General features: G+C 40.3%; 2 protein-coding genes across 7 annotated transcripts in view; both read right to left on the bottom strand.

Annotated features, from left to right (window-relative positions):
- Positions 1-10,501, bottom strand: MTERF2 (mitochondrial transcription termination factor 2). Of its 2 annotated transcripts, XM_060025541.1 has the most exons (3): positions 10,345-10,501; positions 8,476-8,596; positions 1-1,451 (listed from the first exon to the last, which is right to left on the bottom strand). In XM_060025541.1, the coding sequence occupies exon 3, from the start codon at positions 1,421-1,423 to the stop codon at positions 236-238; it is 1,188 nt and encodes a 395-aa protein (XP_059881524.1). In that variant the 5' UTR covers positions 1,424-1,451; positions 8,476-8,596; positions 10,345-10,501; the 3' UTR covers positions 1-235. The 2 variants fall into 2 exon arrangements, with proteins under 2 accessions (XP_059881524.1, XP_059881525.1); XM_060025542.1 differs by lacking the exon at positions 10,345-10,501 and having other exon boundaries at positions 8,476-8,688.
- A 3,069-nt stretch (positions 10,502-13,570) lies between these two features.
- The window catches only part of CRY1 (cryptochrome circadian regulator 1), a 93,840-nt gene continuing 91,489 nt past the window's right edge, over positions 13,571-15,921 (bottom strand). For 3 of the 5 annotated variants that reach the window (XM_060025544.2, XM_060025548.2, XM_060025546.2), the window contains exons 11-13: positions 15,491-15,562; positions 15,311-15,414; positions 14,404-14,539 (exon numbers count right to left, since the gene is read on the bottom strand). In XM_060025544.2, coding sequence (XP_059881527.1) covers positions 15,311-15,414; positions 15,491-15,562 — 176 coding nt within the window. In that variant the 3' untranslated portion in view covers positions 14,404-14,539. Of the gene's footprint in view, positions 14,540-15,310; positions 15,415-15,490; positions 15,563-15,921 lie in introns of all 5 variants that reach the window. The other 2 variants (XM_060025549.2, XM_060025545.2) reach the window with 2 other exon arrangements.

Below are 15,921 nucleotides of genomic sequence, written 5' to 3' on the forward strand. Positions count from 1 at the left end.
TAGTTTTTTAAAATAGCTCAAGGTCAAAATTACAAACTTTATTTAAAATAAATGCAATTTATATTTTTAAGTACAGCAACTAAGTGAGAGATTTTCTACTTAGAGGTCATTTAAACACAACTCAGAAGCTAAGTAGGTTCTTAAAATTACTGGTGCCCACAATATGCCTGAATCACTTAAGTTTTTGCTACTCGGTTTTACTCAGCACTGATAAAAAGAAGCATCAGTCAGCAAGTTACTCATCAATATTTAATGGTGCCACAGGATTAAATAATGGCCTACCTTTTTTGGCCTGAATTTTACCAAAGTTAGCCTCAAACTCTTTTTTTGTTCCATTTAGATATGCTAGATATCCATCCTTTATTCTATAGCCTAAGGAATTCAGTTTCCTTACCCTGTACTGTACTATTTGTGGCGTTAATTCAAGAACCTTTGGTGTCTCTCTTATCTGAGCTATGGAAATTCCTTCTTTCAATAATCCCTGAATTCTCTCTTCCAAAACTGGAACGGAATAATATAAAAGGGCAGGACATTTCAAAACTAATTGCTTCAGGTCATGATCAGTACATTTAAAAGCATGTTTAGAGAAGGACATACTGTTCTGTATACTTCTTGGGCAAAGTTGAAACAGAAATCCTTTGAGTTTGGAGAGAAGTTGGAGAATTTCAAAGTTTGTAAAACCCTGCTCCTGGAGAAATTCTAGTGTTTCCTTTATAGATGCAGAAGAATTTAACAAAATAAATGGGTTTTGGCTTAATAATTTTAGTAGCCAAACTTTCATGTTGACCTCAGAGCCACCTAAATTTAGATAACTCTCTTGAAGAACATTTATCATTTGCTTATTCTTCTCAATAGGAGTGTGAAAAATATTAGATGCAGTTGTCAAAAACCTACTAATGACCACATTTTTGAATCCCAACTCTTGAAAGAATTGGACATTCAGCTTCTGGTTTTCCTGGTCTTGAACAGTAAAGAAAGATTCTGGAAACTGTTCTATTAACTTAACTAACTCTTTCTCGTTCTTGCAAACCGACTGCCAGAGTTCTCGCTGGGTGTTAACAGCAGGTGGACTGCATTTAATTGCTTCTGGGCAGCGTTCCAAGATACTGGCTACAGCAGTCTCATCGGCACCTAGCTGTTGTAAAATATTTGCAATTTCTTCAACATAGGTTTCATCCTCCAGAAGTACCCATCCTTTTAATCTTCGAATTTTCCTGATGTCAACTGACAATTTATAGAGCTTTTCTACTGTCTTTTTATTTTCTCTATTTGACTGATTATCAGTTGTATAGGTGAAGGATGCTAGAAAATGTGTGTATTTTGGAGCTGATAGCATCTTTCTGAAAGAACAGAGCCTGCAGGGCTGGGATCTCATCAGCAACTTCCACAACATGCCTGCAATCCACTGGCTAATTCCCACCATCCTGAGACTCAGAAGGTACTCATCATACCTATATCAAAGAAAATACAGGTTTTTAACATAAAGGGTGTTGACTTTCAGAATACAAACACAAATTTGAGCTGTAAGTAGTAAGCATGGAAATAAAACGGACTTAAATTAGACAACTCATGTGGAGTATATTAAATAGAGCCTCTTAAATAATTGATGAAGTAACTGTAATACACTGCTTCACATCTTAAACTTTATAAATACATTGTCTGAGTTTGCAACAACCTCGTGCAGTAGTTAGTTCCATTTTACAGACCAGTAGCAAAACCACAAGGAGTTCAAAGATTCACAAACCTCAAATGTTATTTTGACACACACTCCCTTTCAACTCTGATACGTTCAGGTTTAGGACACATACGCTATTTACACACACCCACTTTTTTTTGTTTTAACATTTTACATTTTCAAGCTGATGTTTAGCTGAAGCAAATACTTTTTAAGGAGGGGTGTCAACTCTAATTTTATATTTTAGAGTAAATATTCTTTTGCTAAATAACTATTATCAAAATAAGTCAGTGAATTTGTTTTCTCTAAAATGGGTGAATAAATGTATGCTTTTTTATGAGAATTATGTGAAAAACTTTTTTATAAATCTAGAATTAAAATAAGTCTCAGCCAGGTAAAATGAGGAATGCCATGTGACTGCCCTAGTGAAGCCATAGAAAATCAGGTTAGCTGTGGAATGGTGACCATGGCTTATTTCACTTAGCATAATGTCTTCAAGCTTCATACACTGTGTAGCATGTGTCAGGACAAATCGGTTAATTTTAATTGGTCAAAGGATCAAGGAAGTTTCCCTTTCCTTTAGGATTCCTACTGCTTTTATGCATCAGATGAAAAGATAAAAATTCATCCCTATTTGCTTCTATATTTTTGTTTGAAATTTATTTTTCAGTCCCTGTTTTTTTCTTAACATCTTTATTACACTATAATTGCTTTACAATGATGTGTTAGTTTCTACTGTATAACAAAGTGAATCAGCTATACCTATACATACATCCCCATATCTCCTCCCTCTGGCATCTCCCTCCCACCCTCCCTATCCCACCCCTCTAGGTGGACAAAAAGCACCAGGCTGATCTCCCTGTGCTATGCAGCTGCTTCCCACTAGCTATCTATTTTACATTTGGTAGTGTATATATGTCCATGCCACACTCTCACTTCGTCCCAGCTTCCCACTCCCCGTTTCCTTAAGTCCATTCTCTATGTCTGTGTCTTCATTCCTGTCCTGCCCCTAGGTTCTTCAGAACCATTTTTTTCTTTTTTTTTAGATTCCATGTATATGTGTTAGCATATGGTATTTGTTTTTCTCTTTCTACTTACTTCACTCTGTATGACAGTCTCTGGGTCCATCCACCTCGCTACAAATAACTCAGTTTTGTTTCTTTTTATGGCTGAGTAATATCCCATTGTATATATGTGCCACATCTTCTTTATCCATTCATCTGTCAGTGGACACTTAGGTTGCTTCCATGTCCTTGCTATTGTAAATAGAGCTGAAATGAACATTGTGGTACATGACTCTTTCTGAATTATGGTTTTCTCAGGGTATATGCCCAGTAGTGGGATTGCTGGGTCATATGGTAGTTCTATTTTTAATTTTTTGAGGAACCTCCATACTGTTCTCCATAGCGGCTGTATCAATTTACATTCCCACCAACAGTGTAAGAGGGTTCCCTTTTCTCCACACCCTCTCCAGCATTTATTGTTTGTAGATTTTTTGATGATGGCCATTCTGACTGGTGTGAGGTGATACCTCATTGTAGTTTTTATTTGCATTTCTCTCATGATTAGGGTGTTGAACATCCTTTCATGTGTTTGAAGGCAATCTGTATATCCTCTTTGGAGAAATGTCTATTTAGGTTTTCTGCCCATTTTTGTATTGGGCTGTTTGTTTTTTTGATACTGAGCTGCATGAGCTGCTTGTATATTTTGGAGATTAATCCTTTGCCAGTTGCTTCATTTGCAAATATTTTCTCCCATTCTGAGGGTTGTCTTTTCGTCGTCTTTATGGTTTCCTTTGCTGTGCAAAAGCTTTTAAGTTTTATTAAGTCCCGTTTTTAATTTTTGTTTTTATTTCCGTTTCTCTAGGAGGTGGGTCAAAAAGGATCTTGCTGTGATTTATGTCACAGAGTGTTCTGCCTATGTTTTCCTCTAAGAGTTTTATAGTGTCTGGCCTTACATTTAGGTCTTTAATCCATTTTGAGTTTATTTTTGTGTATGGTTTTAGGGAGTGTTCTAATTTCATTCTTTTACACGTAGCTGTCCAGTTTTCCCAGCACCACTTACTGAAGAGGCTGTCTTTTCTCCATTGTATATTCTTGCCCCCTTTATCAAAGATAAGGTGACCATATGTGCATGGGTTTATCTCTGGGCTTTCTATCCTGTTCCACTGATCTATATTTCTGTTTTTGTGCCAGTACCATACTGTCTTCATTACTGTAGCTTTGTAGTATAGTTTGAAGTCAGGGAGCCTGATTTTTCCAGCTCTGTTTGTCTTTCTCAAGATTGCTTTGGCTATTTGGGGTCTTTCATGTTTCCATACAAATTGTGAAATTTTTTTGTTCTAGTGCTGTGAAAAATGCCAGTGGTAGTTGGGTAGGGATTGCACTGAATCTGTAGATTGCTGTGGGTAGTATAGTTATTTTCACAATGTTGATTCTTCCAATCCAAGAACATGGTATATCTCTCCATCTGTTTGATCATCTTTAATTTCTTTCATCAGTGTCTTATAGTTTTCTGCATACAGATCTTTTGTCTCCTTAGGTAGGTTTATTCCTATGTATTTCATTCTTTTTGTTGCAGTGGTAAATGGGAGAGTTTCCTTAATTTCTCTTTCAGATTTTTCATCATTAGGGTATAGGAATGAAAGAGATTTCTGTGCATTAATTTTGTATTGTGCTACTTCACCAGATTCATTGATTAGCTCTAGTAGTTTTCTCGTGGCATCTTTAGGATTCTCCATGTATAGTATCATGTCATCTGCAAACAGTGACAGTTTTACTTCTTCCTTTCCGATTTGGATTCTTTTTACTTCTTTTTCTTCTCTGATTGCTGTGGCTAAAACTTCCAAAACTATGTTGAATAATAGTGGTGACAGTGGGCAACCTTGTCTTGTTCCTGATATTAGTGGAAATGGTTTCAGTTTTTCACCATTGAGAGTGATGTTGGCTGTGGGTTTGTCATAAATGGCCTTTATTATGTTGAGGTAAGTTCCCTATATGCCTACTTTCTGGAGAGTTTTTGTCAAAAAATGGGTGTTGAATTTTGTCGAAAACGTCTTCTGCATCTATTAAGATGATCATATGGCTTTTCTCCTTCAATTTGTTAATATGATTTATCACATTGACTGATTTGCATATATTGAAGAATCATTGCAATCCCACTTGATCATGGTGTATGATCCTTTAAATGTGCTGTTGGATTCTGTTAATATGATTTATCACATTGACTGATTTGCATATATTGAAGAATCGTTGCAATCCCACTTGATCATGGTGTATGATCCTTTAAATGTGCTGTTGGATTCTGTTTGCTGGTATTTTGTTGAGGATTTTTGCATCTACGTTCATCAGTGATACTGGCCTGTAGTTTTCTTTCTTTGTGATATCTTTGTCTGGTTTTCATACCAGGGTGATGGTGGCTTTGTAGAATGAGTTTGGGAGTGCTCCTCCCTCTGCTATATTTTGGAAGAGTTTGAGAAGGATAGGTGTCAGCTCTTCTCTAAATGTTTGATAGAATTCGCCTGTGAAGCCGTCTGGTCCCAGGCTTTTGTCTGCTGGAAGATTTTAAATCACAGTTTCAATTTCAGTGCTTGTGATAGGTCTGTTTATATTTTCTATTTCTTCCTGGTTCAGTCTCAGAAGGCTGTGCTTTTCTAAGAATTTGTCCATTTCTTCCAGGTTGTCCATTTTATTGGCATATACTTGTTTATAGTAATCTCTCATGATCCTTTGTATTTCTGCATTGTCAGTTGTTACTTCTCCTTTTTCATTTCTAATTCTGTTGATTTGAGTCTTCTCCCTTTTTTTCTTGATGAATCTGGCTAATGGTTTATCAATTTTGGTTATTTCCTCAAAGAACCAGCTTTTAGTTTTATTGATCTTTGCTATCGTTTCCTTCATTTCTTTTTCATTTATTTCTGATCTGATCTGTATGATTTCTTTCCTTTTGCTAACTTTGGGGGTTTTTTGTTCTTCTTTCTCTAATTGCTTTAGGTGTAAGGTTAGGTTGTTTATTTGAGATGTTTCTTGTTTCTTTCTCTGTTTTTGGCTGCTTTGGGTCTTCTTTGCTGCGTGCCGGCTTTTTCTAGTGTGGCAAGTGGGGGCTACTCTTCATTGTGGTGGGCGGGCTTCTCATTGCAGTGGCTTCTCTGGTCATGAAGCATGGACTCTAGGCGCGTGGGATTCAGTAGTTGTAGCTTGCGGGCTCTAGAGAGCAGGCTTAGTAGTTGTGGCGCACAGGCTTAGTTGCTCTGCAGCATGTGGGGTCTTCCCGAACCAGGGCTCAAACCCGTGTCCCCTGGATTGGCAGGCAGATTCTTAACCACTGCGCTACCAGGGAAGTCCCATTTCTTGTTTCTTGAGGTAGGATTGTATTGCTATAACCTTCCCTCTTAGAACTGCTTTTGCTGGATCCCACAGGTCTTGGGTCATTATGTTTTCATTGTCATTTATTTCTAGGTATTTTTTTGATGTCCTCTTTGATTTCTTCAGTGATCTCTTCATTATTTAGTAGTATATTATTTAGCCTCCCATGTGTTTGTATCTTTTACAGATTTTTTCCTGTAATTGATATCTAGTCTCAGCGTTGTGGTCGGAAATGATACTTGATACGATTTCAATTTTCTTAAATTTACCAATGCTTGATTTGTGACCCAAGATATGATCTACCCGGGAGAATGTTCCATGTGCACTTGAGATTTAATCCACTGCTCCTGAGGCTGCTGGGAGAGATTTCCCTTTCTCTCCTTTGTTTGCACAGCTCCTGGGGTTCAGCTGTGGATTTGGCCCCACCTCTGTGTGTAGGTCACCTGAGGGCGTCTGTACTTCACTCAGGACGGGGTTAAAAGAGCAGCTGATTAGGGGGCTCTGGCTCACTCAGGCTGGGGGGGAGGGAGGGGTATGGAATGTGGGGCAAGCCTGCAGCAGCAGAGGCCGGCGTGACATTGCAACAGCCTGAAGTGTGCCATGTGTTCTCCCAGGGAAGTTGGCCCTGGATCACGGGACCCTGGCAGTGGCGGGCTGCACAGGCTCCCGGGAAGGGAAGTGTGGATAGTGACCTGTGCTTGCACACAGGATTCTTGGTGGCTGTAGTAGCAGCCCAGCCATTTCATGCCTGTCTCTGATGTCCGTGCTGATAGCTGCGACTCGCGCCCATCTCTGGAGCTCATTTAGGCGGTGCTCTGAATCCCCTCTCTTTGCGCACCCTAAAACAATGGTCTCTCGCCTCTTAGGCAGTTCCAGACTTTTTCCCAGACTCCCTGCCGGCTAGCTGTGGCACACTAGCCCCCTTCAGGCTGTATTCACGCAGCCAACCCCAGTCCTCTCCCTGGGATCTGAACGCCAAAGCTCAAGCCTCAGCTCCCAGCCCCCACCCGCCCTGGCGGGTGAGTGGACAACCCTCTCAGGCTGGTGAGAGTCGGCACCGATCCTCTGTGTGGGAATCTCTCCGCTTTGCCCTCTGCACCCCTGTGGCTGCGCTCTCCTCTGTGGCTCCGAAGCTCCCCCCCCCGTGCCCACCCCCTGTCTCCCCCAGTGAAGGGGCTTCCTAGTGTGTGGAAACTTTTCCTCCTTTACAGCTCCCTCCCTGAGGTGCAGGTCCCATCCCTGTTCTTTTGTCTCTGTTTTTCCTTTTTTTTTACCCTACCCAGGTACGTGGGGAGTTTCTTGCCTTTTGGGAAGTCTGAGGTCTTCTGCCAGCATTCAGTAGGTGTTCTGTAGGAGCTGTTCCACATGTAGATGTAGTTTTGATGTATTTGTGGGGAGGAAGGTGATCTCCACGTCTTACTCCTCTGCCACATTGAAGGCACCTGACCTTTGTTTGAATTTTAAAAGCTAGCTCCTTTAATTCATTTGAAATTTCTGATTGTGAGCTAAGAATGTAAATAGATTTTATCAATAGGTTAGCTATCTCTAAGCACCATGTTTGAACAATCGTTTCCTTCCCCATGATTTGTGATGCCTCCTTTGTTATACTGTATTTAATGTAGTTTCTGTTTCTAGCTAGCCTCTGTCCTCACTCCCCTACTATTTTTGCAATTCCCTGAATGAGCCAGGTGGCTAATTTCCGGCCTTTGCTGTTTACTTGGCTCCCTCTGCCAGACCATCCTAAAACAATCTCTGGTCAACTCACTCTTTCACATCCCCCAACAACTATGTCAAATCTTCTCAACTCAGACCTCCAGCTTCCCCTGACACCCATTCTCTCCTTCACTCTCAACCAATATCCTTGCCTCTAACTTGTACAAAGAAAGGAGTGCAATTCATCATACCAAACATAAACCTTCTGCTATCTCCCCTTCCCTACAATGACATTTTTCATCATGCAGGGTAATTCCTGCTCGTGCTGATCCCAGCCTCTGTGGCCTGAAGTGTCTAGAGCCCTTCTTTCTCATGTATTCACTCCTTCAGCTGCATCCTCCTCTCTGAGGTTCCCACCCTTCACCTCAGTGGCTCTTTCTCTCACTGCCCCTCCAACTAAAATCCCGTTTTTCTCTTCCCCTCAGGTTAATTCTTGCAGCTCCTTCTTTCTTTCCATTTCCTCTCTTCCTATGTATACAACTTCCCATAAAGACAACTTTCATGTGATTAAAGCCAATGAGTAGTTTTAGTTCCTCCCTCTTTTGACACCGGCAGTTTTCAGCATAGGTGACCACTTTCTCTGTGAAATACTCATACCTGACTTCCAAAACCTCCCACTCCCCTGGTTCTCCTCCTTCCTTCCTACACTCCTGACTGTCCTTTAGTTGTCTCCCCTGCAGGCTCATCTTCAAGGCTTGGTTCTAGGCCCTCTCCTCTTCTTACCTTAGAGTTTCTCCCCAGAGATCCTGTCCTCATCCGGGGCTTCTTAATCCACTTGGGCTTCTTTCCAGCTTCTTCTCAAAATGTGATCTTGTCACCTCCCTGCAATAACTTTCCGATGGCACTTTAGGATAAAGACACAAAGTAAAAAAGCCTTACCATGGCCTGCAAGGCCTCTTTGTCTTAGGCTTTGTCACCACCCAAATCTCCTGTCCCCCTCTGCCTACACCAGCTGCACCAGCTTCCTTTCTGCCCCTGGTGCTTTACCTGTTCCCATCACTGGGTCTCTGAAGACTGAGGGCTAACCCCTATGCCCACAATGCTCCTAACTCCTAGGTCTAAGTGTCACTTTCTCAGGGAAAGTTCCCTGCCCTTCATGAATAGATGAGGCTTCCTGTCCCCCTGACAGGCTCTCTTATCACCATGGACTGTTCCTATGTGCCACTTGTCATAGCTGCAGCTGTTCATGAGTGGTTTCTGTCTCACCCTCCGTGAGGGCAGAAACGTTTACTGCCATGTTCCAATGAATTGCTTCCCTACCTTTCACCTGGCTGGCATTGCTGACTCTAGGAGGCATTCCTGGGCAGGTGACTTTCATGTGTGCTCTTCCACAGCACCCTGCTCTTGACCCTACTGTGGCACTTATACTCCTGTAAGTTCTTCATTCATTCAACCAGTTTTTTTTGTTTTTGTTTGTTTGGCTCATTCTGTGTGTCAGGCATTATGCTAGATACTAGCTTTTCTGCTAAAATGTTTCTTCATACCTTTGAATCACAGACCCACCAGAGAACACGGTGTGAGCCACACTCCCTCTCTTTTCCAGAAAAGGACCCATACTCACATTTTGCAAAAGACTTTAGCAGGGTTCATGAGCACCCTGCAGTCTATGAACAACCTGCACCAGATTGCAAGCACCTGGAAAGCAGGGTCTGCGTGCTCTTCTACTTTATCCCCTGTACCCAGCAAAGAACTTGGTCCACAGAAACAAAATCAGTATCTGTCAACTGAAACTCAATGACAAACCAAGTTCACTACAACTTAATGTAGTGGGTAAAGCTGTGGGCTGCCTGGGCTTAATTCCTGGCCATTAGTTGTGCTGTGACTTGAGGAAGTCACTTCACCTCTCTGTGCCTCAGTTTAAGCACCAGGAAAATGGCATCACTAGGTGTTCGTGAAGATTACATCCTGGGTGATTGTGAAGGTTAAATTAATTAATACCATAAATGACAAAGCATTCAGAAACTCATTAAACCACCACAGCAACCCATTTTAAAGATGAGTTAACAGATGCACGTAAAGTAGCCCAAGGTTGGTCAGCTAATAAAGGGGAGACCTTGGATTCAAACCCAACAGCTTAGCTGAGTCCTGCTCTTAGCCCTGTGCTCTGCACATAGCAATGATCCAGGTAAATGTTTTCTAAATCACAACGTGGTTTATTTTCTAATACTTCATGTTTCGTAAGCGTTTTTGAGGAGTGAAACCCACTTCTGTAATATGCACAATTTTCATAACACGGTTCCCTCGACAAACACCGGTAATTCAGTTAACGTCTACTTTTATAATATGTACGACCTGCTGACAGTTTCAAATTAACCCCAATGTTTGTAAGAAAGGAAAAACGAGGGCCCAAAGCAGAGGATACTGGGGAGCGATCGAAAGCCGCACATCCATCATGTGGGGCCTGCGCTCATATCCAGAGAAACTTCCGACCTGCCGCGCCCCAGCGTCCACCCAGCTCCCGAGCCAGCCAGGCGGAGCTGAGCAGCTGGCTGGAAGTCTGGCTTCACGGTGGGCAGCTCCTGACTCCAGCCTCTCGGCCGCTGTGCGGCCGGAGACGATCACCCCCAGGGGCGCAGGACCGGGGCGACTCACCTGTCTGCGTCCACTCTGCACAAGGCGCGAGTTCCGGGTCTCTGGCTCCGTCCTACCCCCCTCCCCAGGCCGAGGCTCCCCGCAGCCTGGCGTCCTCCCGAGGCCTGGGAACAGGGGCCAGGGTACCAAGCCGCCAGCCAATTCCCCTCAGCAGCTCCGGCCCCGCTTCGCGGAACCCACAGACACGCCCTAGAGCTCCCAACGCAGCCAATCAGGGCGCGGGTCGCAGGCTACGTGACCCTCCTGACGCGGCGGGGCGGGGCCAGGCGGAGCGGAGGGGGCCAGCGTGCGAGTCGCCTGTCCGGGGAACAGCGCCTCTGGCCGGCAACTATTGCTTCCGGCATTTTCTCACCCTTTCCCTGCCAGTATTTTAGAGAACTTGGAGTTTCAGTCCTTTTGTCCCTTGGGGAGTGTCACTAGCCCGGGAGAAAAAAAGGGTAGAAATAACTCAAACCGCTATATCTTTAAGCTATATCTTTAAGCTACAGCCAGTCAGAATTCCCCAAATTAGTCGATAGGTAAAGAACTAAGTTACAAAAGAAACGTAGTTTAAAAAATCCCGAAACTTCTCCGGTACCTATCTAGCTTTCCTGCCCCCTCCCCACCCCAATCCAGCAGTCAGCTACAGTGTCTGATGCGTCTTTAACAGCCTCCCTCCTGCTGCTTTCACCCAAATACTCACCTTTTCTGATAAACTGCTAGGTGCTTTACATTCTATTTATTACCTGTGATGCCAACCTCATAGACTAACAAATTTCTCCTTAAAGCCAGGCTCAATGTCTGTCCCATTTATTCTCATATTTATCCATACACATATTTATGGCATGCCTGTTAAAGTGTCAAGCATGTGAAGCTGCAATGACAAAACAGCGGTGCACAAGACAAAAGGGAATAAAGTACATTCCCTATCCTGATGAGGTTTACATTCTATTGGAGAACAAAGACATTAACAACCAATGACATGATTAATCACAACTAGAGTTGAATGTTTCCAAGGACAGGGTGCCCTGACTGGCCTAGCTGTCCTATGCTGGGTGTGGAGTTGGGGGTCAGGAAAGCTGTGATTTTCCCAGCCTGCATGTAGTCCCCTCACTTTGCGTATTTCATAGTATACAGTGCACAGTTCTAACACCTTAACGCGCAGCACTGTAATTCTTCAAGATGGCCCTCTCTCCTTGTGGAGTGTCCTTGTGGATACTGATGAATTAATTTTCCTATGAACAGTGCTTGGCACATGGTAGGGACTCAGAAAATGCTAACCAAATCTTTGAGTCTAGCCTTATTACCCAGTTTGTGCTCAATGGCTTTGTTGAGAGGGACTGACAAGTTGCACTTTAATTCCACAGAGTAGCAGCAAGAATCCTGGCTCCTTGTCTCTAGGTCAACTTTGATCTCCAGGATATTCTAGAATTAACTGGGTGGCTAATGTATGTGAGGTAGGGGAGTGTTTGCCCAGTAACCCTTCTCCCTCTGAGTTACCCGTATACAAAACTCCCATTATTCATGGCTTTATCGCACTCTTTTTCCTGAAATACAAGGATTTGGGGTCCAGACTAACCAAAGTGTGTCACCTGCATCTAGGAAAAGGGAATTAAAGTAGGATACAGAAAGGAGAAGGACGTTAAGGAATGTAAACTAGGGCCTTAGAACTGCATGCGGCAGTCACTGGTCAGGAGGGAGGGAGCAGAGATGTGCATTAAGGTGCTAGCAGCTTATATCAGGGCTCCACATAATTGTATGAGGAATGACAATACATATAACCCTGTGCATTGTAATCACACTTGAAATTGACCAACTTAGCTATGCCAGTTGTCTTAAATAAATGCTACCCAAAGTTTTTTCCATCCTAGTTTAAAGAGTTCATTTCTAGAACCATACAATCAGAAAAACACTTGGATGGAGAAACGGGGGTTCAAAGAACCTAGAACCTAGTATTAGGCATATTACCTACAAGAAAATTACAAACATATGTTTGAAATTGTGGGAAGATCCTGAAGTTTCTAGTACACAAGAGATGGTTAAAAGTAATATTGCTATCAGTCTTTTATACCCCAAATTAGTAACTGTTTTAAGTGAATGTGAAAAACTTAAAAACGTAGTTCCCTCAATTCAGTTTTTCCAAGTTGCTAAGCACAGTTTTTGGTAATAAGAGTTCAAGAAGTATCTGCTGAATGAACAAAATGTCTTAAAATCCCTCAACCACCTATAGGGTTTTTAGAACACTAACCCTTCCAGTTAGGGGGACAACACTGTATTCAAACATAGTGCATTTGCTCAGTTGGAGCACATTGATTGATACCTCTCTTTCCCTTTTGGTGATTTTTTTGTTTTAGTCACAATTTAGACCAAACTGAAAAAAGCTTTCCCCATCCCACCCCCCAAACATACGAAAATCCTTCTACATTTAAAAGTAAAATATCAGTGCCTATGTTGAAATAGTGTTCTTTTACTAAAATACTGATTTATTCATATGAAAACTGCATCTTTTATTCCCCAAATGGTGATGGTAAATTCCAAGTCAATGAATTTCTCAATTCTGTATAGTACAATCAGGTCCAAAGAGCAGGATGTAAAGTACAGGTGTGAAAAACAAAATATTACTCCTTATTAACAGTGATAAAAGAAGATAAGGCAGTTTTTTCTTTCATTTTCTTTCATCTCATTTCTTTCTCAGTAATGAATTTATTGATCAGTATTAATTCATTATCCAGGATACTTTTTAAAATGTGTATCATCTAAAAATAAAAATGATTGTTTCTGGATTTCTGACTCAAATTTATTTTGAGTTACCTTTAAATACAATTACCACACTGAACATCACTAATAAAGATGGGAAAACAAAAGCCAATGTTTATAATTCCAAATGGTAAGAACTGGCCTACTGGAGAACAGTAAAGGGATAATAATAATGATAACAATAATGGCAGCTAGCCAGAGCTGCAGCGGGCAGTTATGCAGACTATGCACTGTACATTCCAGGGAGCTAGCTACACAGAACAGCAATCCTGTAGCTAATATTTACTGAGCATCCTACCACATGCCAGGCACTGTTATGACCATTTCATATGTAGTATGAAGCAGATACTACTCTCATCCTCACTTTTTATAGAAGAGAAAAAAGAAGGCACAAAAGGTTAATAATTGCCCAAGATCTCAAAGCTAATGAGTGACAGAGCCAGGCATTTGACTCCAGGGCCCACACTCTTAACTGCTACCCCATACTGACTAACTCAGAGTTATAAGCCCAATTACTTGAAAAAAATCTCTTTGATTTTAAATCTTTCTTATAGATAACTTTATTTTTAAAAGTACGAAGTATTTGGAAGATAGTATTCTTACTTGGAATAATTTTGAAAAGTATTTTACTAAATATATATTAGCTGTTTCTTCATTCAGAATGGTGACATGTAGTTTACAGAATCTGTCTCTAATTTGTGATCACATCTCACATACCAATGCTCTCCCCCTTACCTAAAACAAACAAAAAATTTTTAAAAAAGGAAAGGAAAAAAAAAAAAGCAACCACCAAGTACACAGGATTCCATATACGCATATACTTTAATAACAAAGTCACTTTAGCTGTAACTGAACAAAGAAAGGGAGACAAGAAGAACTTAACACATGATACTATGATATCCACAACTTTGGGTCAAAACAGGCATACATAAAGCTTTAAAATATATATTGTCTATGTTAATGGAGGCTACAACTACCAATTTTGATTACACATGTTTTCTGAAACATTATTGTCAAAGAGTTCAAAGTTAGACCAAATAATGATGTCAAGAAAAATTCTGTCTTAAAATTTTAACAAAGTCTTTTAAGAAAGTCTAAAATCCTATATTCTCACATTGACTCTCAAAACTTTGATTTTTATATCAGAATATCAGTTTGCCACTTTAATTTTTACCATACATGAAAGATTATCAAAAATATATTGATGGGTCTATACTAATTGTGACTATTCATATTTACATTAAGCAAATTCTTTTACCAAGTTCTTTATATACAAATTACCATTTGTCCTATGTCAAATTCATTAAAAAGTTAAAAACTACAGAAATGTTATTAGAAATAATGCATTTCAATATGTAACTGTTTTCCATTAATGAAGAACATTTTAAAATAATTTAACTGAAAAAGTACTGAACTGCCCACCAATTTCTGCTGCAACGGTATTCCTTCTGAATGTTTTCTGTGATTTAAGGAAAAAAAAAAACTGGGTAAAGCTTGATTGCAAGGAATGACAAAAATCTGATGACTGTTTATTGATCTTCAAGAAATTTACAGATTAATTATATTGGTATTAAAAAATAGCAATGATTAAAAAACGTAAACAGTTCAAGATAACTGAAGAAACAGCAGTCTTTAAAAACTGGCAAATGCACTATATGAATACTTTTCATATAAATTTAAATCACAAAATAGTATCCCATAACCAGTTGAACTGAATACAGGCATGGCTTTCTGACACTTCCAAAAAGGGCCAACATTTTAAAAAAACTTAAACTATTCCCAAACTGGAAATAATTTAGATTTTAGAAGTATCACAATAAATAAAAGAAATTTATAAAATCAAGAGAAGATTTGGGGAAATTTTCATAAGGGGATTATATTAATACCACTAAAATAAAAAAGTCACTTTAATTGTTTTAGACTCCTGGTCACACAGGAAGGAAATGAAAAGGATGGCTTTTTCCGAGGAAAAACCTGAGCATGACATCATAAGCTTTTCAAATTTGAAGATCATCAGTTCAGACGACCATAAAACTGAGTACAGCACTTTGTCCAGTACAGATACATTTCTCTTGTCTAAGAATTAACTGATTTTGTAACAATCACTGAAAAATTTATGCCTCAGATTCTCTGGTTTGAAAATAGAGATTAGCTCCATTTTGGAAATTATATTAATTTATGTTGATTATATACTCCGCTAAAGCAAGAAATAAAGCTCTAAAATATTTACCTAGTTAGTGCTCTGTCTCTGGACTTTAGGACCAATACTCTGTGTGTCCTCTTCCTGACTAGGACGTTTCCCACTGCTGAGACCAGTGCACGTGGAGCTTCTTCCTACACATTTAAAAAAAATGTATGTTTAAGATAAGAAAGGTGAGAAGAAGAGTATGCTCAAATGCTACATTCTTACCTTGCTTTAACAGGTGAGTTTGCTGACTATCTCCATAAGCATAATGTAAAATACCACTCCCCGGAGTGCAACCTGTTAGTATGTTAAACATAGTAAAATTACTTAAACTAATTTCAAGTTGTATATATTACGATTACAAATCTAATTTTTAGTATTTGTATTGTGCGTTTTAGGATTAATCCACAACCCTTCATATGAACCAAAACTCATACCCAAATCAGGAAAACTTAACTTGTCCTTAAATTTAGGGTCATAGGAATGTTGACTGTTCAAGGGCAAAATCACTAATAATCATTTTCTAAAAAACACTTCTTTACTGGATGACAATTAGACACTTGATCATGAAGTCAAAACATAGGGCATCAGTGAGATATACATCCTTCCTTCACCTCCTCCTCCCTCAGCACCTATCTAAAACATATGTCCTTGGA

This window comes from Delphinus delphis, chromosome 11 (assembly GCF_949987515.2).
Source record: "Delphinus delphis chromosome 11, mDelDel1.2, whole genome shotgun sequence".
NCBI classification, from domain to species: domain Eukaryota; kingdom Metazoa; phylum Chordata; class Mammalia; order Artiodactyla; family Delphinidae; genus Delphinus; species Delphinus delphis.